The following is a 21,964-nucleotide window of genomic DNA, read 5'->3' on the forward strand; positions in this document are numbered from 1 at the left end:
CAGTGCCGTGCCGTGCCGTGCCGTGCCGTGCCGGGCCGTGCAGGGCCGTGCCGTGCCGTGCAGGACCGTGCCGTGCCGGGCAGTGCCGTGCCGGGCAGTGCCGTGCCGTGCCGTGCCGGGCAGTGCCGTGCCGGGCAGTGCCGTGCCGTGCCGTGCCGGGCAGTGCCGTGCCGTGCCGGGCAGTGCCGTGCCGGGCAGTGCCGTGCCGTGCCGTGCAGTGCCGGGCCGTGCCGTGCCGTGCCGTGCCGGGCAGTGCCGTGCCGTGCCGGGCCGTGCCGTGCCGTGCCGTGCCGTGCCAGGGCGGGCACGGAGCATCCCCACGGCCGGGGCGGCATGGCAGCTGCCGGGGAGGCGGAGCCAGCCGCTGACCTGCCGGCATCGCAGCACGGGCGCATCATCTGCCGGCAATAAGCCCTCCCTTCTTCCTTCCCACCTGCGCCGGAAAACGCCAGGAAAACATCAAATGAAATTATATGATTAAAAAAAACCCAGTTGCTTTCAGCAGCAGGGCGGGAGCACGGCGGGGAGAGGCCAGGTGCGCAGGGCCGCTCGGCGGCGGGGGCGGTGCGTGAGGAGCCCGGCCCGGCGCTGCCGCCATGGAGCACATCCGCATGCCCAAGGTGGGTCCCGCCGCCCGCGGCTGCATCCCCGCTCCGGGCCCGGCTCCGGCCCGGGGGAGCCTCGCCCCGCAGGCCTGCGGCCTGTACGGGCCTGCGGCTGAAGCTGCGGGCTGCCTGCCTGCTTGCTGCCCTGCGGGATGCGCTGCTCGGCATTCTCAGTCAGCCCCTCGGACAGCAGGCACTGCCCGACAGCTGCGGGCATCCCCATGGGCGGGGGCGCTGCTGCTCGGCCGCCTGTCCTGTGCCCCGAGATTTCGGGCTCGGAGATTAATGGCTTCAGTGTTTCTATGCAATGTTTGATCTTTTGCCGACGTAATCCGTTTTTTTTCTACAGCTTTCTAAGCACTAGGCCTGTATTTGTTGAACAAAATTGCCACGTTACTCTAAAAAAAAAAAAATACAGTTTTAACACATAAATAGGTTTAGATTAAAAGTAATCACAAAAAGTGAACCAGAGCAATATGTTAATTCGAAATGGGGTGGGATATATTATAAAAAATATTGGTATTTATTATAATAAATAAATATTTGTGTATTTATGTATTTATTTAATAATAAGTAAATACGAAATTAATAATTTGTTTTTATTTGTTATCAATATTTAATATGCTGGCATTAATTTGAGATCAGGGCCTTGTTATTTGCCTATTTTTTTCAGCCTTTAGGTGTTAAGCTGTAAATCTAGTAAGAAGATAGGCATTTATAACAACTGCCTTCCTTCTAATCTCATTTCATTACCTGTTATCTCCCTTTTTGGGAAGGAAGAATTTCAGAACAGTATGGCTGTGTCCTCCTGCAGGTAGGTACAATTAGTGGAAGTTGTCTGTACAGATGCTCTTGACCATTTGCTGAAGAATGCTGAAAGCCTGAATGAGAAAAATATTAAAAACAACTAATAAGGGTGGAAAAATATATTAAAAAAAATAAATGGTTGTGTTTGCTGCAAATGGGAGACCCAGGCAGGTCCCCGTTGCAGGCAATGAAGCTTATCTATTTTCTTTTCTACAACCAGGTCCTGGTCCAGAAAATATTACTCTGCATATGTAAAACCCATTTCTGTATCTGATACTGTGAGAAGGCACTGTACCAATGCCTCAGGTCACTGAAAATCTTAACTCAGTGTGAGGTGATTCCGCAGTCCTGCATCCTGGCAGTCTCTTAGATTATAGCTATGCTGAAAGGTATCTGATATAATAGAGCAGTTTAGGAAGAATGATTTAAAGGTACAAGGGGTACAAAAATCCTTTAAAATTTCCAATATAAATGTAGAAAATCAACATGTTTTGATTGATTACTAAAATACTTAATCTCTCCAGTTACTCCTAAATACACTGAGAAAACAATGTATCTACAGCTCCCTGACAGAATTGATACCATTGATTTTTTTTAATTCCTCATCTTAAAATAAGTCACCAGTACTTGTTGGGGTTTTTTGTTTTGTTTTGTTTTTACTGAATTTGGTTTTGATAATTTGGAACTGAACATTAAATGTTTTCCAATGCCTGTAATGTAAAAATAGGTAAGGGAAAGCTCATAGTACCATATGTTAGCCTCTGGTGTCACATTTCCTGACTCCATACAAACCTATCCTGAGAGAAATTTGAGAAGTGACTGCCCTGCTCTGCAGAGGTATTAATCTCAGAATAATGATACTTTCCTGATTCACAAACCCAGCCACATGGAAAAGCAAGATAAATTCTTAGCCCAAGTAAAAGCTTTTCCTTCAAAGGGAGATGTATATTACATAACACCCTTTAGGTCTCAGCCATTGTTTTAAGTGAAATATGACTGTAGTGATTTATGGTTCATAAATATTAAAATTAATCTGATAAAACATAACAGACATTAAAAAAGCAGAAGGTAATTACATACCAGGTGGGTCAGTAGTTCATTAACATAACTGCTCTGTGTCAGAGTGACAGAGGAGAGAGAGCATTTAGACCTGGCCACATTCTGCAGCTTCTCAGCATTTACAGATGTATTAGGTTCCAGTTCTTCCTATTAGTGTCCATTTATGGACCTCTCTGTGTGAGTTAGCCAGAGCTCCTTATAGACAGGATGACACTCTCTGGCTCCACAGCCTGCATGGAAGCACGCTCCAGAAGATCACAGCTTCACAAAAATTATTTTCTCCTGTCTATTGAAAAGTCTTGAGTAGCTTCCTTCAGTATTGCTTCCTTCTAGCTTCAAGGATTTGTTCAATAAATATTCCATGTTCACCTTACCCATGCCTTCACAGTAAATCTTGATCACAGCCCTCCAGATTCTGATAATTTCAGAGCAATGTCATCAATGACCCCAGGACCTCTTTCCTATGTCCAATCCATTGTTCTGTAGATATGTTTTAGGTTGTTTTTCTTGGAGGTATTCTACCATGTCTGTCTGTGTTGAAGCTCCTATGTGTCTCCTTTGCCCGCACAAAGTTTTGCAAGACTCCTCTGGAGTAGGATTTCCCACTGCAAGGGCCATTCTGGTGCTTTCCCAACAGACTGTACATATCCACCTGCTGACACACTATTTGGTGTGCTGACCACTGTTGTTCTGTCATTATACTCTTGGTAGAAAACAGGGTGCATATATAATGTATGCCTGTATGAACATACATAGGCACTGTATTTTCACAAGGTAAATGCCATCCTGTGTATGAAGGCCATAATTTAAGTTTAAAAGTTGGAAACCATCCCTCATTGCTGAATAGAATTATATATAACTCCCATACCCTTTAAAAATTAAAAATTAGTAAAACCAGTGACTGACATGAGTTTGGATTGAACAGCAAGATGGTTTAGGATAACTTTCCAAACCCAAAATATGACAAACAGCTCATAACATTCAGAAAAAAAGAAATCAGCAATACTTCTGAGAGGATTAGAAGCACGTTTTATGAGCATGTGTAGAGATATGTCTGGCCAGGGACAGGATGAAAGATCCAGAGCTCTCTAGATATGTTCATATAATTTGTGTTTGTACATTGTCAGCAGGCCTATTGATGGCCCTATAATAAAGAACACATCAGTTTTTCCCTGGTGTACTAGCTGTCTTCAGTGGGCTTAGCCCAGAAATTCTTTTGGCTCCGTGTTAACAGAATACTTGGGATGACTTGAGTTGCTGGAGTGCTTTCATTTTTGTGATGTTACAGTGAGGTACTTCCTTTCAATGATGCCTCTCTCAGGCAGAATTTAAGATCTGCTCCCACGCTAGTGACAAATCACTCTACCAGATGTATTGCTGCACAGAATAAATTTCCAGCATGTGCAAGTGAACTATGTGTTTGCTTTTGTTTTTAATCTAGTTTCCATAATTCTTAATTTCTAATAAGATTTTATAACATGTCCTTTTTCACAAAGTCTCCATCAGGAAATCCATGTAATTTATATCCGCTTCATATATGACAATGTAAATGGCAAAACATTTGTTAAGATGTCTATCCAGATCAATAGCAAAACTGAACCCAGCATGCCCAGTCTTTACTTTCCTATGACATGTTCTGGGTTGCTGGATCTCCATGTTTTTTTTGAGGTAAGTTGGCATATTCTACCACTGCTCTCTGTGTGCCTTAGGTTGAGATAAGGTGTGATATTATAGTTATGGTCTCTGTATCCAAGCTACAATTCCTTTTGGAAAAGTTTGATGTATTTCAGTTGTGTGGTATCGGGAAACACCTGGGGATGTGAACTGGTTGTTTCCCCCACTGGAATGAGCAATGGAGTGCCACAGACACTTCACTACAGTACTACAGTTTGGCTAAACTTGTGTTTAGTTTGCTACTTAGGAAAGGTAGAGGAGGTGAGGCTGGCATGGCCTTTGCCTTTTAATGGCGTTTTGGGTCATCAGCTGACAGCAAACACATTATGCAACATCTTTTAAGTGCCAAGATGATTTTCTGCTTTTCGAGTGTTGTGTGAAGGTGGCTTTTGTGCTTTCCTCTAAGTATACAACTTAGAGCAGTGTGTCTTACAATTCAGCTGGTGTTTTCTGATTTCATAACCATTTCTCATTTTACATCATGGTTAAAAATTGTTTAGCCTGTTCTGGGTCCAGTAATGTTTAATGGCTTCAAATATGTCATTCTACTTCACTGCTTTAGTCAAATGATGCATTAAAACATATACACTAATCCTGGACACATTTAACTCTGATTTTGTGAGTTATGGATTTTTTTCTTATTAATAAATCTTCCTTATTTAGAATGAAATTTAGTTTTCTTTGGGCTCCATTTGTTCCAACTTTGTGCTATGAAAGTTTGAACCCAAAGGATAAATTTAACACAAGTGAGCTTTGTAGTGTACTATGCCCAGAAAATGTTCTGTGGTAACATCAGACTGGAGGTGGATAAAATGAAAATAAGAACTGCAGAAACTGTCCAGATATTGTGGGATTGGACCTAAAATATCTGTTTGGAATTGTGCTATAAAATATTTGTTTTGAATTAGAGTCATCAAGCTACCTTCTTAGTGTGAGTTTCAATTTAAACAAAGTCTTATAACAGCCATTATTCTCAAAATATTTAGTCAAAAATGGCCAGAAGATCACAAAGACTTTCATATTTTCAATAATGTGACACTCAATAAAGCGGTAGTTGGATAAAGTCACAAAACAAGCTCTAAAAATCATGGGTAGTCATATGTTTTAATTTGTTGTCTTGGTATTTATGTCTAAACTGCTAACTCCAAACCTTATTGCACTTGAAAAATAGTACTGGAAATCATTAAGACAGCATGTCTGCAGGGTCCTCTTTGATATTTTTTTGCATTGTAGGGGACTGAAATTGGAATGAAGGATTTGAGAAGTTAGGCTTGGGGGTGGTCAAGGCTGGAATCTCTAGGCCCAAGTGGGTGGTATTTGAGCCATTGCTGTCTGTAAACTCAAGGAATAATCTATTTGCAATAGAAAATGCACACTGACATTTCCTGCTGTGCAGGTGTATTCTGCTGAGAAAGACAGGTCCCTGCTACCAGAAAAGGAGTCCTACAAATCCATTTTTAATGCAAATCTCTAGTGGCCTGCACAGCTGAAATGACTTGGTACTGCTGCTCTAAAATAGGCTGCTGAACATAGCATGGTTTCAAACATGTAACAGAAAAGCCTGTATCAAATACAAGAGTTTAAAGATATATTTCTTATTGGTATCCTTTGGCTGCATGCAGAATTCTTTTTCCCTATATATCTTTTCAGAACCAAATCGGAACAAATTTGGCTAGTGTATTAAGATTTACTGCCTTGAGGAATCATTGTTTTTCCTAAATTAAAACTGTTAGATAGGATTTTTAATAGGATACACTTAGTTGCTGTCTTCTCCTTTTCCAGATAAATGAGATCTAATACAGACTGAAAGTTTTATGTATGAGCCTTGTGTTAGTGTTGGCGCCATATTGGAATGCTCTATACTGTTGTAATAGGGTCTTGTTTGTTGCTCCCATTCTGCAGCTGCTACTCAGGTGTATCTGCTAATGTGGTGCTGACCTTGCTCTTTATAGATCTTAGCAGTGAACAATTTCTTTTTTAAGCCAAATTATTAGGTAGTTTGTTGTCTGTCTTGCTATTATGAATCATTCATTAATATTTTTTCAGCTCTTTTCCTCCATTTCACTTTATTTCTTTAGAAGATTAAACTTGTTTAGATTTTTCTTGAATATTTCCCCCCATCCTGCCAGATTTGCCCTGAGGAAACTTTTTTATAATGCATCTCTTAAGGTATCTTTGCTTAAATTTAATTATTTACTTTTGGCTTTGTTTGAGTCTTTTGACATAGGTAGCCATCTAACTTCATAGACTGTGCATTATTTTACTGCATTTGGGAGATCTTTTCAGAGAGGGAAATATAAAAATGTAACATGGATCAAGTACAGTTTTTATGATTCTTATGAAATAGAATGGAAACCACATTAAAAGGCAGCATCAATTGGCAATTCAGTTTTCTTTTATTCTTACTCCAAGATCATGCAAAAAAGATTACTTATTACATATTTTGTTTAGCAAGTACAACACTACTATCTTTGTGTTGGAAAAAAAAGTCATAGCATTTGGTCTTTTTTCACTCTCAGGAATTATGCTAAACACATGGATAGCTGGGGTCAACCAGGGTGAAGAAAGCTCAAATATTCCACTTGGCCTCCAACCATACCAGCTGTGCTCCTTTTTTCTCATTAGGCTCAGGCTTTTGGCTTTCACAAGCTCTTCCCTTAGCTTTTGTCTGCTGGCAGTGCTAAGGCCAGCGAGAGTCCTGTCACGAATTCCCAGGATGCAGTTTCTTCTTGCTTTTACTCCTGGGGGTAACCTCATGAGGAGAGGAGGGAAGGCAGCAGAAACCCCTGGTCAGTCCAGGAGGCCAAGGGGATGGACAAGAAGAAGTCTCTGTAGGGCTAAGTGTGTGCCCCCAGGGCCCAGCCTTGGCTTTGGGTCAGCTTTTTCAGCAGCAGAGAAGTTTGTGGAAGTGGCCTTTCTTTATCCTTGGAGAATCACTGAAACTCATTTGTGCAGCCAAATTTCGAGGTAGTTTATCAGCTTATACATGAAACATGCTTTTATGGGTTGTGGTAGAGCAATGAATTTCAAGTGTCTGAACAATAGAGAAGCTCCTGAAGATGTGGCCTGAGTGAGGACATTCCCTGCTTACCTTTAATTGGCAGCTTTCTCCTGTCTGGGAGGGTTTTCTGGCCTTTCTCCTTCTTGGGATAAGGAATTAGAGGAGATGAATTAGTCAGGGCTCCTCCTAAAGGAACAGGGAACACTTGGTGACATGGGAGCTGATCTCTTTTGTTCTAGGCTTTTCAGCTTCTTCAAGATGCTCAGTGATAATGAGCAGGTCAGCAATGACCGTGGCAGAACTAGCTGTTCAAGTGCCTTCCTCTTCAGGTTAGCTAAAGCATAGGAAGCAAACACACAGACTCAAAACCTATTCAGCGAGAAAAAAGCTCTTTGAGATTTTTATTTCATAATTCAAATTTAATTTTATTGGAAAATCCTACAGTAGAGACCATTTTGTGTCAGATAGCATCTTCCTGCTCCACATGAGCTTTGCTGTGACAGGAAGCTCCAGTTCTGGTGTACAGCCAATCTGCTGTACAGTTTTGCTTCTCCTTTCCCTACTCATTCTGAGCCCACAGTCAGAACTGATCCTGTATTTATCTGAAAAAGCTTTCCCACGTGGAGCTGTGAACAGCCTGAAATAGTAGCAGTAACTTCTGCACTGTTTTGAGATGGTGACATGTTTGGAGACACTGAAACAGCTTAAAGAAGTGAGGATGAAGGTAGCATATTCAAAAAGCATTCAAAAATAGGCAATGCAGTCAAAGCTTATAAAAAAAGTTATTTAAACTCAAAATGAAAACAAATTAGGGTACTTGAATATTTTTAGGAATAACATTTTGGCAGGCAAACTTTTCCAAATGCTTTCAGGGTCATATGCTTGCTGTTCTTCCTTAGGTGGGAGTCCCATTTAAACTGGTGGGAGTTGTGCCTGAATAAAACTTTGGCCCATGATTTTCCCTAATATGACATTTTTTCTTGAATGACCTCCTGGCAACCTTGTTCATAAGTCAATTGTCATGTTTATTCTATGAGTAAAAAGTGCCTTCCATCTGTTCTTAATCTGCGTTCCCTTTAACTTCTATTTTTGCCTCCTTTTTTCTGTCATCTGTGTTGCATTGGAAATAGACTTTCTGGGCAACTTTATTTATCTTCATGTAAGCACTTTTAGTTATTGAAATGAATCTCCTGGTGGTCTTTTCTTTAGGTCTAGACAACCACAGTCATCAGGAAAGAAAAATAAAAAAGGAGGAAAAAAAATGAAGAGGCAAGAGCTTTGAATTAATTATTTAAATTATGGAAGTTTTACTTAGATGCCCCTCTCTAGACTGCCTTAGCTAATGTTTTCTAATTCCTTGTGGTCTTCCAGCTCTCAGCTTTACAGACTTGTGTTTTCTGACCTGGTCTCTGCCACCAATTATTCATTTTAGGTGAAGCACATGAGCATGGTCTGTGCTTTTTCCTAACATGTCAGTGCGTACATAATTTCCTACATTCTCCAATAAAGTCTACAGTTGTTTTGGTGAAAAAGTGGAGCATTGTTTCATAGGGAAAAACCAGAAAAATAATTATTACCTCTTTCTGATATAAATTTTGGCAATTAATGCTGATTTCTCAGCATGCTGCGACTTTTTAGATAGAAAAAAATCGCTTCTTCCAAAGCACTATTATGTGTGTGCTTCCCTTTTGTGGAAATGAGTATGTTTCCATTCCTTTTATTCCCAAACTCTCTAGGTTTAAAGAAACTGCTGGACACATCTTTCTTTTCCTGATTGGGAGAGTGCAGGAGAAGAAGAAGGCTCATTCTCTGGATCCTTTGATCAGCAGAGTGAAATCTAAGATTGAGCAATGCCTCATTATACTGATGGACTAAATTTATCATTAATAAATATAAGATGATATACATAGGGGGTAGATCTTAACTTATATATGCAGGCATGACTAAGAGTTACAATTGCTAGTTCTAAAAAAAACAAAACCAAAAAAACCCCCAAAACTAACCCAAACCCCAGCTTGTTCAGCAGAGGACAAAAAAGCAAGCAATATTTGAGGGCTTTTAAAAACTAAATTAAAAGCAAAACAGCAAACATCACTATTCCACTACACAAACTACAGAAACCTGTTGTACATCCAATCTTTGAGTTCTGTTTGCACTTTTGGACTTTTCTCAGGAAGTAGACCTCATGCAGAATAATCAAAAGTGTGGAAGAGCTTGTCTGGAATAGCTTCCATAAAGGTCACAGCTATGTAAAGTTGGGCTTTTCACTCTTGGAGCACGAGGATGGAGGGAAGGATCTGTAACAGCACGTGTGGCACATAACTGGTGACAGGTTCAAAAAGAGCAGGAGGAAGGAATTTATTGTACAATGTATAGATGAAATGTGAAGTTCACTCTCACAGGATGTTACGGATGCCAATAATTGACAGATGTACAAGATGTTATTTAATAAAATTAATGGAATGTAAACACAGTTGTGGCTATTAAAAAGTGTGACCTCATCTTAGGAAGGCCCCAGAGCTGGGCTGAGATCCTGAGGGAGCATGAGTGCATGCCTGCCTCTCACGCTTCCCTCAGCTGCTGTTGCTGTCTGTTCTTGAGAGACAAACTGCAGACAGAGGTGAATTCTGATCTCCTGCTGCAGCCACTGCATTTGCTTTGGTGAAATCAGACTTACCACACAGCTCTTACTGCAACTGTTCCTGTTCATTCAGATCCAACCTTTAATTTATTTGTAGTTCTATATTAAAAAAAACAAACAACCACAACCAAAGAGGAGCTTTGTTGGTCAGCATTTTTCAGTCATGGGGCTGTGATTGATGAGTGGGGAAGGATGTGACCCAGGTCTAGAAATGCATCCCTCAGCCCTGTCCTGCTGTGTGGATGCCTGCTAGGTTGTGTTTCATGGCCCATGCTAGCTCACTTTGTAGGCTGGGGTGAGTGTTGAGTGCCTTGTGCAAGATCAGTGCCTGTGCAGCAGAGCCCTTGCGGGCTGGACTGCAGTGTAGGAACCTTTCTTCATCCAGAAAATGCTGATTTTTATTGGTTTTGTGGGTTTCTTTCAGAAGGGCACTGCCTACATTTTTGTTTTGTATTATCCCTCCTCTTTTGCTTGCTGCTGGATGCATGCTTGGTTAATATTGTATTTCTTCCATTCCTTCTCAAGCCAATACATGACCTCTGAAGTAGATGGCCCTGGGAAAAGACTTCATCCATGCTTTCTAGCAGCCTTTTTTGTTTAAATAAATAGTTTCATTTTTGTTTAAAACAGATTATAACTGGCCTTGAGGGAGATGACTCTGCTTTAATAATGGTTTGGTTTAAGCATTTTGCTACTAAATGGGCTTATTCTCATTTTAATGTTTTCTTTATTCCTATTTGTAAAATAGTGCAATGTATTTGGAATACACATTGCAAACATGTAATTCTCAGATGCTGGCATTCTGTTTTTCAGGAAAATCAACTAATAATAGTTTTGAAGTTGTTGTAGTAGGAGATCCGTCAAACCCATGGGACCAAACTGGTAACTGTTTTGGACAGATTTTATCCTGCTGAATATCTCTCTAATATCTAACTTGTTGATTTCTTAAAGTATTCTGGTTTCTCAGTCAGAAATCATGGAAGCCTAGAACCATTTGTGTTCAAAGGGACCTTAAAGATCATCTAGTTCCTACCCCTAAAAGGTGCCTATAGCACATGCCATATACAAAATGCTAATGATGTATGAGTCACAAGCTGGTGATCTGAGAGTTAATAATGTGTTTTAGACTCTCCTGTTGTCAGAAGTGCAGCAAAGGGAGAATGCCCATTTTGTGCCCAAGGTGGGGGAGCAGTGGAAGTGGAGCTCTTGAGTCTGTTGAAAAGATACTGAAGGCAAAAACTTCCAGTGTGACCTCTGCTGTCAACCCTAACAGGAATGTAGGGAGCAACATCAAAAAGTTTCTTTTAAACTCTTTTAATGTTGTTTTAAATCTTAACAGAGATTTGGATGGAAGAAAATTTGCCTGATTGAGACCCAATGAAGAAAGGCACTCTACCAGTATTATCTCCTATTATTATTATTTTAATTTAGCTGGAATGGAGTAAGAGTTTTACTGAAAGACAGGCCTTGCCTTGCTGTCACAGGGTTTAGGTAAGATGAGATCACAAGGAAGAACTTAAGTGAGAATATGTCTTTTGAAAGTGTTAGGTAACAGCTTTTTGGATACAGAGGTACCACAAGAGAGGGGAGAAAAGGAAAATTAGGAAGATCTGAAAATAAATCACATAATCACATTTTCTCATATAGTTATACTTCTTTGATATTTAATGTTGTCCTGAAAAGAACTTTGTAATAGACAAAATGTGAATACTGAGCTCTCACTATTGAGCTTTCTGTCATAGCCTAATAATTTCTTTCTTTTTCCTCTGTCACTTTTTTGTATAGGTGGAAAATGTTAGGTTACTTGATCGTTTATCCTCAAGAAGAGCTGTGGTGGGAACCTTGTATTTAACAGCGACCCACGTCATATTTGTGGAGAATGGTTCTGAAACCCGCAAAGAAACCTGGGTATGAATTTTTATTTTTTCAGTAGCTCTAAGTGCATGGCACTTTACTGATGGTAGTTTGAAAATTACTTCCAAAACACTTTAAAAATAGTTAATTACTTAATATGGATGCTTTTGTGAGGCCATGTGAAGTTCTAGCCTAGCAATTTTCAAAAATTTTCAGTGGATTCTAGATATTACAGTATAGTAAGAGGAAGAGAAAGGCCTTCACTGTATGAATACCAGATGTGATTGACTGAGGAACAGCTGCTGTAAACTGCACTGTTGCTCCTATCATCCAGTAAGAACTGAGGAGAAATGCCTTGAATATGAACCTGTCCATTCTTGGCCTTCTCCTTTACTGGTAGTGTTGAATCAGTGATTTTTTTTTTGTTTAATACTTTATCTTTTTTAATAAAGTAGTAATTTGAAATAGCTGTTTTGATTGATTGATTGATTGATTGATTGACAAAATATATTGCCTTTTCTTGTTTTTTAACCCCAACCATTGACCAAGCCCCATGCAGCCACTCTGCTCCCAACCAGCAGAATCAGGGAGAGAAGCTAAAGAGTAAAAGGTAGAAAATGGGTTAAGATCAAGAGAGCTTAATTAGGAAAGGAAAAGCCACACAGACAGGCAAATCAAAACAAGGAGCAAATTCACTGCTTCCCATGGGCAGGCAGGTGCCGAGCCTTCTCCAGGAGAGCAGAGCCCATCACATGTAACAGTGACTTGGAAAGGTGAATGCCATCACTCCAAATGTGCCCTGCTTCCTGCTTCCTTCCACTTCACACACTGAGCATGGTGTCACAGGGTCTGGAATATCCCTTGGGTCAGCTGGGGTCACCTGTCCTGGCTGTGCCTCCTCCCAGCCCACATCACTCTCAGTTTCCTGGCCAGCATTGCAGTCAGCCTTGGCTCTGTGTAAGCGATAACAAAGCCATCTCTATATGATCAACCCTGTGTTCAGTGCAAATCCAGAACACAGCCCCATGGCAATCACTGTGAAGGAAAGTAACTCTGCCCCAGCCAAAACCAGCACACATGTACACATATAGGTACAGCTGTTGCTTGGTGTCATATATTGAAGAGTCTTTTATGTAGCTTAATTATGCAGTCCCTGTCCATTTTTGCACTAATTAACTCCATCTTCCTTTGATCCCACTATTCCTGACCAGGTTTTTATTGTAATGCTTCATCTCATTTGATGCAGTATTTAAAGTTATATCAGCATTACCGTTCTACCCATGAGGAGGCACAATATTTTAGCCTTATGTAACTGATGCTGGTTCATCGTTTCCCTGTGCAAACAGATGAAAAGACCCTTGACAACCACTAGCTTACACTAAAGCGAACAAACAAAAAGCTTTGGTAATGTGAGCAGGCTGGTGTTTGAGCAGCTGAAACACTCCAGAAATGCCTCTTTGTCTGCAGGTGATGTATCGAGCTGCTTGAGCCTGAAGCTGGAAATAGAATCAAACCACAAGAGGAGGAGCATGAGGGTTTTCTGAAAGAGTAGTGGAAGCTACTGTGCCTGCTCTGGCACATCATTATAAATAATTGCTGTTCTTCTTAAAGATTTGACTAGCATAACTCTTTTCAATTCCCCTCAGGTTCTCCACAGCCAGATTTCCTCTATTGAGAAGCAAGCCACCACTGCCACTGGTTGCCCCTTACTGATCCGCTGCAAGAACTTCCAGGTGATCCATCTGGTGATCCCTCAGGAACGGGACTGCCATGACGTTTACATATCCCTGATCCGGCTGGCTCGGCCAGGTATGGGAAGAAAACAGCACAAAAGTCAGCCTTCATCCTGAGGAGGGGAAATTTAATGGAAGAAATGTAACTGTGCATCTTTGTCCTTTGCAGGTTAAGAAAAAAGGTTCGATAGAGATGCGTTGTGAGAGAAATATTGATATAATCGTTTGTAGATCAATGAAGAAAGCTCATTATAACAAGTAGTTTACTCCATAAAATATGACATATTATTTAAAATAACACTCTAGGGCATCATGGGCCATGATATATAATATAAAGATATATTGTGTACAACTCATTTGCTGGATGACTTGTGTAAATGTAGGAGAATATTCTAAATTCAGGTAACTTTTATGTCCCTGTTGTAACAACAACTTTACAATACATTTAGTGGTCCTGTCAAGATTTCCATTTTGAGCTTTGTGCTGTGCAGAAATTCCTTAAAATCAGTGAAAGATTTAGCAGCAAGTAGTTGTTTTATTTTACTGAGCTGCCTGTGTTTTGGCCTGTTATTATCTACATTTTGAATATTCCCTGTGTGTTTCTGAATTCAGTTCAATGTCCTTTTGAAACCTTTCCCCTTTTCAAGGAAAAAACAAATGTTGCATCAAAGTCCAACATTTAATTGCCTACATTATAGCTCTTCTCTGCACTGTGCTCTCCTAAGCCCAACTGAAAAAACTTCTGGATTTTTTATTTTAAACCATGACTTTATAAATATAACACCAGCTTTGGTTCCTTATTATTATTTTAACAATATTCAAAGAAATTATGTATTACAGTATTTACAAAGCTGACAACTGGATTTAATTTTTTAATTTTTTTCTTGTTAGGAGAGTACCAATTTTATCTACTGTATAGAGGGCTCAAAAATTGCACAGTCCACCAGCACAGCTACTGAGTTCTATGAAGTACTAATAGTAGCAGTAGTACCTCCTAACTGTAGCAGAACTAACCTGGTTAGCTAGGTGATGCAGGGTGAAAGTAATCAGAGAAATTGAAAACAATTAGAAAAATTCCATCAGTGATTCTGCTGATGAAAATCTGGATTCATTCCATGCACCTCAGCTGCAAGTACATGTTCATGTATGCTGGAAGGCATGTGATTCTGTAATCCTTTTTCTTGGAGGCAGGAGGAGGTGTGCGTGCTGCTGTGCACCAGAATGATGAAAGGAGGAGTAGCTGAGGACCCTGAATACAAGTTCAGTGACTGACTGCAGTGGACAAGAAGGTCTGAGTAAAGAAGATGCAGTAACAGCACTGCAGAATTAGCTCTTTGCATGGTTTAGCTGCACAGCAGTTTTCCTTCTCCAGCAAACTATCTGATCGTGATTTGAGGCAGCATAAGATCTTGCCTACCTACTCAAAATTAGAAGGCTCTGATTCAAGCTGAGTCATTTGTACCTGACTGTGCTCTTCCCTGTCATTTTGTCAGGGCATGAAGCTGTACTTCCTTTGGATAATATGGTTACTCAGCACTAGAAGGTATTTTTTACTCCATGAGCAGATAATTTGACCTATTCAGGCTCTATTTTCTGTTCTCTGCCTGTTCTTTTCATTCACTCCTGAGAGAAGCTCACATTGTATACCAGCTTAACATGTTCCATGCTATCTGATGTCTTAGTTACAGTAAAGATGAAGATTATGCTTAATTTTATTTTTGCTAAATTTTAATAAGGTCAAGCTGTCAGCTGAATTTGGCCTTTTTGCTTAATTAAGCAATTTTGTAAAACAAGCTGCTCATAAGATACTACATGTTTAATAGCAGGATTGCAGATGTTTATGGCAAAATTACTGAAAGTTTGGGAAAGGTCCTGTAAGTACTGGCAAAGATGTGGTAAAGCACTGACTACTAATACTTGAACATTTTTGTTGCTGTGTGCAGATACCATCATGTGATAACACATAATGTTGAGGCAGACTTCATTCATAAGTAGCCTGGACACAGGTAGATTTTTAAAGGCTTTCCTTGGGCCTGTGAACAGCAGGTCCATTGGAAAGAAAATCCAGATGCTTCTGACAATAAAGCAGTGAAAACAGAAACTCAGATTGCTACTAAAGGCTTAGCTTGGATTTATGGATTGTGCTAAAACTTTAGGTTAACATGTGAGAAATAAACCATACTGTTTTCTTGTCTGTGCTATGCCAGAAATTTGAAATTAGAGAATACAGAAGCAGTTTAAACTGCTGGAAAATGTGGAAAAATTCTCTTTTTTCTCCCTACTCAAGTCTTTGTTGATTTTCAGTATGTTCCTGACAGAGTTAACATGAACATCCCTGTAACAGCTGGGATTCAATGGCAGTGATGTCTGGCTGCCACTGGTCACCAGGATTAGGATTAATTAAATGGATATATACTCCTAAAAGAAAGTTTAAAAACTCCAGCACCACCAAACTTTCATAAATGGTACCTGGTCAAGGGGGACAGGTGGCATAGCTGCTTAAACAACTTCCTGATGATGATAAAATATTTGATGTAGCACATGCTTCTTTTATGCTATTATATCATGTGCATCTCAAATGCATTTGCTAATAATTCAGGGACTGAATTTTGCAGTCCACAAAACTATGATTTCATTGGATCTGTTGGAAACCTTTCTAATTAGGGACAATGACTACTGAGGGTTTTTTTTTCATTTTTGGAAGAATGTGCTGCAAAGTCCATTGCTCATAACTTTTTCCTTTGCCACAGGATAGATGTTACATTAATAAAGGAACTTCTAAACTACCTCTAGATTGCAAATTCTTTTGAATAACCAGTGCTTACTCTGGCACTGGTTTGAGTTTTCTTTGGATGAAAGCATATTGCTGACATTTTGTCTTTGTGCTGGGGATAGTTTTTACAAATCTACTGAAGACTAGCAGAACAGTCTATTTTAAGTAGCACTTCTCTTTAAGGCACATACATTGGAACATATACAAACAACAAAAGAGCATGTACTTTCAAAGTTTACTTTACAGTAGATATAAAGCAGGATATGTGCTTTTGTGAAGCAAAGTGTGCTCTTTGAAAGGAAACTGCATCAAGGTCCATGCCAAATTCTGAAGTGTGATTTCAGGACGAGAAATCTGAAGTAATTTACCCTTTCTGTTTCTTTGCTTATTTCTTTTCCCAGTGAAATATGAAGAGCTGTATTGCTTCTCCTTCAATCCAAAATTAGATAAAGAAGAACGAGAGCAAGGGTGGAAGCTTGTGGACCTCAATGAAGAATATAACAGGATGGGTGTTCCAAACAGCTATTGGCAGATTAGTGATGTGAACAGAGACTATGGAGTAAGTTGTTGGGATTTTTCTGTCACAGAGGCTGTCTGTACAAGCAATCAGCAGCCTGGCTGAGGACCACCATAGTGCTTAGTGGCAGTATGTCTTTGTGATCAGTGCTGTGCACACATGTAGTAAAGTGCAGTTACTTTACTACTACACATAAAATGGCACACAGAAAGTGAGAGAAAGGATGGCTCTTCATTAACAGATGTGGAAATGAAGAGCAGAAAGTAAGTCCACTGTGTTTTAAATGTTAGATTTCAGCTGCCTGGGAAGAAGTTTAAGTCATACCTAAGGTTATGTGTGTGAATAAGAGTTTCCTTGATATGTAGGGCTATGTAAAATTACTACATAGTCGTTTTAAGAAAAAAAATTTAAAAAGTGTTCGAGATAGTGAGCTTGGCAATATTTTTTCCTCACTGGCTGTTCCCACACTCCTTTTGAAGCATCTGTAATTGACTGTCAGTGATTTTCACAGTGATCTTGTGGTCATAAATCTTCCTAGCTGCCTGCTGTCCTTGCTCATTTGGTCTTGTACAATTGAAGACCTTTTAATGTTAAGTAATTGTGAAAAATAATAACCAAGACATTTTTGAAGGAAGTTTGTCCATGCACTCCATTGGTTCTGTTGCTGGAACATATCCATGTTAAGGAGGGACTGTGACATTCTCAGAGAAGACTGAATGTGCTATCAGGGTTTGTTTTCTTTTTGTTAAAACAAGTGGAAAAAAATGTATGATTTCTTTTAAGATAAAGTGTAGAAAAAATGTCATGATGAATAAAATCCAGCTCAACATAGCAACAACTGTAACCACAACTCCTTCCTTTCCTTTCTCTTTCATTACATATCTCTTGACTCAGAAAATAATTTTTTCTGGCCATCCTTAGTGCTTTAGTCATCTCAGAAAGTCAAAGGGAGATACTGAATATCCTTCTGACTCCAGTCAGAATGCTACAGACAATATCAGGAAAAGGGGGTAAAAACAGGATTCCATCTGTGGTCTCACTTGTCTTCAGAGGTAATTTGGGGCTTTTTTTGCAGGCTTATCAGGGGCATTGTCAGGGCTTTTGGTAGCGTCATTTCATGTGGCTTAATTTCTTGTCAACATGTCCCTATTTTTGTCCTTTTTTTAATTATCAAATTTTCTGAAAAATTGGGCTCTATTATTATTTGGCTATATTATTATAGCCTTCCCATTATGGTCCCCTCCTAGCAGAGTATTTGAGAACTTCACCCACTCCCATCCTTACTCCCAAATTCCACTACAGAGGATACTGCAGATGTAAATGCAACCTTGGTAAATGTAACAATAAATCCTTTCTGGGATGAATGTGTGTTAAACCTGTCTGTTCTCAACAAGACATGAATTAACACTTGGAAATACATCCCTTCAACCCTTGTGCTTCAGTTTTTCCATCTGTAAGTTAGGATTAACTTTCCAGCTTCAAAATAATGTTTTGAGGAACAGCAGTAATATGTATACAATAATAACAGATTATCCCCTGAGGTTTGAATTCCTTGGTGTTTTGTTTTTGCTGTGGAAATGGCTAGTGCTACTTGTACTTTGCAGACCAAACAAACAGAGTTTCCTTTCACAGGTCTGTGACTCCTATCCTACAGAAGTCTATGTACCAAAGTCGGCAACTGCACACATCATAGTGGGGAGTTCCAAATTTCGCAGCCGAAGGCGTTTCCCAGCTCTTTCCTACTACTGCAAGGGCAACAACGTAAGTGTGAGTTTGTAACCTCAAAGTGTTTGCTTATTTTGGCCTTGGCCTCATAATTCTTCTAGTAAGGTTTTGCGAGACAAGATCGGTGTTTATTTAATTAAAAAAATCTTAGTGTAGGCTGGTTAGTGTGATTAGTTCATTAATAGACATTTAGTGCAGACATTTAAACCCAGTCTCGCCATCCAGCTAACACAAAAAATAGGTGATCCGTGTATCAGAAGGAAGTGGAATAGTACAAGAGGCCCTGAGACACGGGTGGCAAAGCAGCAAAGGCCAGTAGCAGGCAGCTTAGTAGCTGATTGGGAGGAGAACAGAGCAATTTTGCATCTGGTAGCCTGAGAGCAAGTTGAGGAAGTCAAGGAAGTCAGAAATTATGCTTGCATCAGTTAGAGAATCAGGAGCAGCTTTTCAAGAAAAGATCTGTGAAAAGACACAGAAAGGATGGATATAACAGCTACTAAATTTTGGCTGAGCAGTGTGTGGTGGTTTTGCTGAAGAGATTCTCCTTGTCTGCAAGTGAGGAGTTCCACCTTTCCCTCTCCATAGCAAAGGGGCAAGGAACTGCTTCACTTGTCTATAACCATTTGGGAAAAAACCCTGTACCTAGACTACTTGTATTTCTGTTTCTGGCAGCTGAGGTGAGAAAAGAGACCCTTGGACTGAAAAATCCCCAAACTGGGTGTTTTTACACTTGTGTTCCAGCCCCTTAGGGAACTGCCTTCGCTCAGCTGTCATTATCATTTTGGAGAATGGTGTCCCCTTTGTACTCTTAAAGGATCTGTGTGACTCCTGCTTCAATCCAGAGTGGCACTGAGAGGCCTTCCCTAGAGCTGGAGGGTGGTCAGGACCTTCCAAGAGACAGAGCAAGTCTGGCCTTACAGGGTTTCTGTAGCATTTGCCACACAGGCTGGGACATATTTCTGCAGAATGTCAAAAGCACAAATCATAAGCTACAATCTCCATGGAAGTCTTGCCTTTACAGCAGCCTTTATAATAGATTTAAGCTTCAGAAAAAAGGAATGAGACGACATTTTTACTCCTTTACCCTGTATTTCATCAGAGCATTGCTTCCATAAAGATCTGTGAATTTTACAATGAAGTGGAGAATAGGAAGATTTAAATAGTAAATACAATCTCTGCATAAATTAAGTATTTTAAAAACATTTTGTTCAGGTTATATTTTTCAGAGTTAATCACTTTGCATGATCAACTGTGTCCCAATATAGATATCTAGGATTCAAAACACTTGGACATTTCCAAACCTCAGTGAAAGAAAAGGTTTCAGGGTCAGGTAGATTACCATTAATATATTGTAATTAATCTTGGATGAGTTCCATGTTTCAGCCTGAATGTTTTCCCTGCTGTGGTTGAAGTTCAGGTTAATGTTCAAAGTACCAGGATCTGAAGTGTTGTGTGTACTCCTGGAACATTTATAGTTTAAAGAGCTAGGAAATGCAGTTTTGAAGGAAATACCTCCTTGTGAGTTTGGAGGTTGCCGGTAAATAGAGTAATGGGCAGGAAAGGGGTAAGATTTATCAGCAGTTTGGGAAGAGCCTGCTGCATGCAGAGGAGACAGGTACCACACATTCAGTTATTCACAGACAGAACTTTCACACAGCTCCTTCATCCTGACAAATTCAGTGGTGATGTGACACCTCTGCATCTTACATAGTCTGTGTGAATATGATGAGATCAAAGTCTGGAACTATCTGTCCAGTTGTGCAATAGCATGTAATAAATCACTGGAATATGTGCTGATCAGAAGACTAAACTCTAAATAACAAGAACCTGTTTGAAAAACCATTAATAAAGTATGAACACAGTTCTGGGTTTCCCTCTTAAAGACCCATACTTCACTGGGTAACTACTGATAGTTCAAAGATGTGACTGAAAAAGGCATGTCCTTTCTCACAGTAATAAATAATCTGCAGGAGAGCCTGCAGAGGTTGTGACCTTCAGGCAGATTCTCTCCATGCTAGTGTTCAGTGCTTAGAAAGTGCACATATTATCCCCTTGCCTTCTATAAATCTATCTGTCCTCTGCCTAGCAAAAATAAAAATCTCCCTGCCCACCTATTTCACATTTTGTTTCTTCTTTCCTGGTTTCATCTGGAAAGAGGGTGATCTTGATGGCTCTGTGGAGAAACTCTCTTGCCTCCTTCAGTAGCCCTGCTTAATCCAAGTACTCCAGGAGTCAGGCTGCCTGACTCACTCCTTATGCAGTGAGGTCTTTTTCCTAAGGCAGTGCTAAGAATACCCCATCATTGGTGCTCTGGTTGCATGTCATACATTTTTGTTTCCTGGACTCATGCTGTCAGGCTGTTTAGTAAAGCAAGCACTGGTGTAGGTTGGGGGTAATCAGTCTGGTACCTGGTAAGTGTGAGTACAAAAGGACCTATTCTTTATGTTATATCAATGTTCTCATGATTTCAAGGCTGTACTCATCCTCAAGACATCACCTTTCAGGAGTTATTCCACATTAGGGAAATACAATGCTTAAAATAGCTCTAAAATTTGATTCAAGACTAGACTTGGGCAAATGGGGTTGTACTGTTTTAATGCTTCCTTGCCTTTTAAAAAATATTTATTAACATGTAACTAAAAATAATGCATTTATTAATTTTACCATTCTGCCTTTCTCATGTAATTATCCATCTATGCAAACATCTAATGATCTGGTTTTCTAAATGCTTCTGGATGCTAAATAATTTCCACTGTATAATTCTGTAAGGTTTTTTGTTTGTTTGTTTTCATTTCTGCAGGCCTCCATATGTAGAAGCAGCCAGCCTTTATCTGGCTTTAGTGCTCGATGCCTTGAGGATGAGCAGATGCTCCAGGCCATCAGAAAAGCCAATCCAGGCAGTGATTTCATCTATGTTGTTGACACTCGGCCCAAAGTAAGTACATTACATTTCTTGCACATAGCAAGGCTGAGTCTGGGCTGGATCCATTAGGGAAGACACACAACCTGAGTGACTGACCAAGGCACTTCTCATCTTACTTGCACCTGTCTAACTCCACAGGTACATGAGGATTTATCAGGGGAATCTTAACTAAGAACCTTGACCACAGTATTATCTCTAGGAGAATTTTCTCCTTTCTCTTTTCTTGTTCTGAACCTTTCCTCTTTCTTGTTCTTAGCGAAATGTCAAGATACATAAAAGTAAATAACGTGTAGTTGTAACTGTTTGCACACACAAAGGAGCTATCTAGTATATTTCTGATGAGAAATTGTTTGTAATTTTGCAAACCTCTGACGGCTTATACTATAATTCTCCATGAATGATTTCTCTTGGAAGTGAGAAAATTCCAATGACCCCTGCTTAAGGCTAAAGAAAGACAAGTCACTGAGATCACAGGAATGCAAAAGACCTTTAAATATCTCCAGCACTTTGGTGGTTTTGTGAGACAATCTGAAATATGATAAATAGTGACATCAGATGCCATATCTATAATTGAATAAAAACCTCTGGCCAAGAAAAAAGCTCTAGAAAAAATTATGGTATGGAGAAATATAGAAACTCAATAATGATCTAG

The 21,964-nt window shown here is 39.9% G+C and overlaps 1 protein-coding gene across 2 annotated transcripts in view; it reads left to right on the top strand.

The window, feature by feature from the left end:
• The first annotated feature begins 463 nt into the window (after window positions 1–463).
• MTMR7 (myotubularin related protein 7) overlaps window positions 464–21,964 on the top strand; it is a 41,541-nt gene continuing 20,040 nt past the window's right edge. For both annotated transcript variants that reach the window (XM_058803353.1, XM_058803354.1), the window contains exons 1-6: window positions 464–620; window positions 11,573–11,695; window positions 13,288–13,450; window positions 16,549–16,706; window positions 18,297–18,425; window positions 21,190–21,324. In XM_058803353.1, the coding sequence (XP_058659336.1) occupies window positions 597–620; window positions 11,573–11,695; window positions 13,288–13,450; window positions 16,549–16,706; window positions 18,297–18,425; window positions 21,190–21,324 (732 nt within the window). In that variant the 5' untranslated portion in view covers window positions 464–596. The remainder of the gene's footprint in view (window positions 621–11,572; window positions 11,696–13,287; window positions 13,451–16,548; window positions 16,707–18,296; window positions 18,426–21,189; window positions 21,325–21,964) is intronic.

The sequence above is a fragment of the Ammospiza caudacuta genome, chromosome 4 (genome assembly GCF_027887145.1).
Source record: "Ammospiza caudacuta isolate bAmmCau1 chromosome 4, bAmmCau1.pri, whole genome shotgun sequence".
NCBI classification, from domain to species: domain Eukaryota; kingdom Metazoa; phylum Chordata; class Aves; order Passeriformes; family Passerellidae; genus Ammospiza; species Ammospiza caudacuta.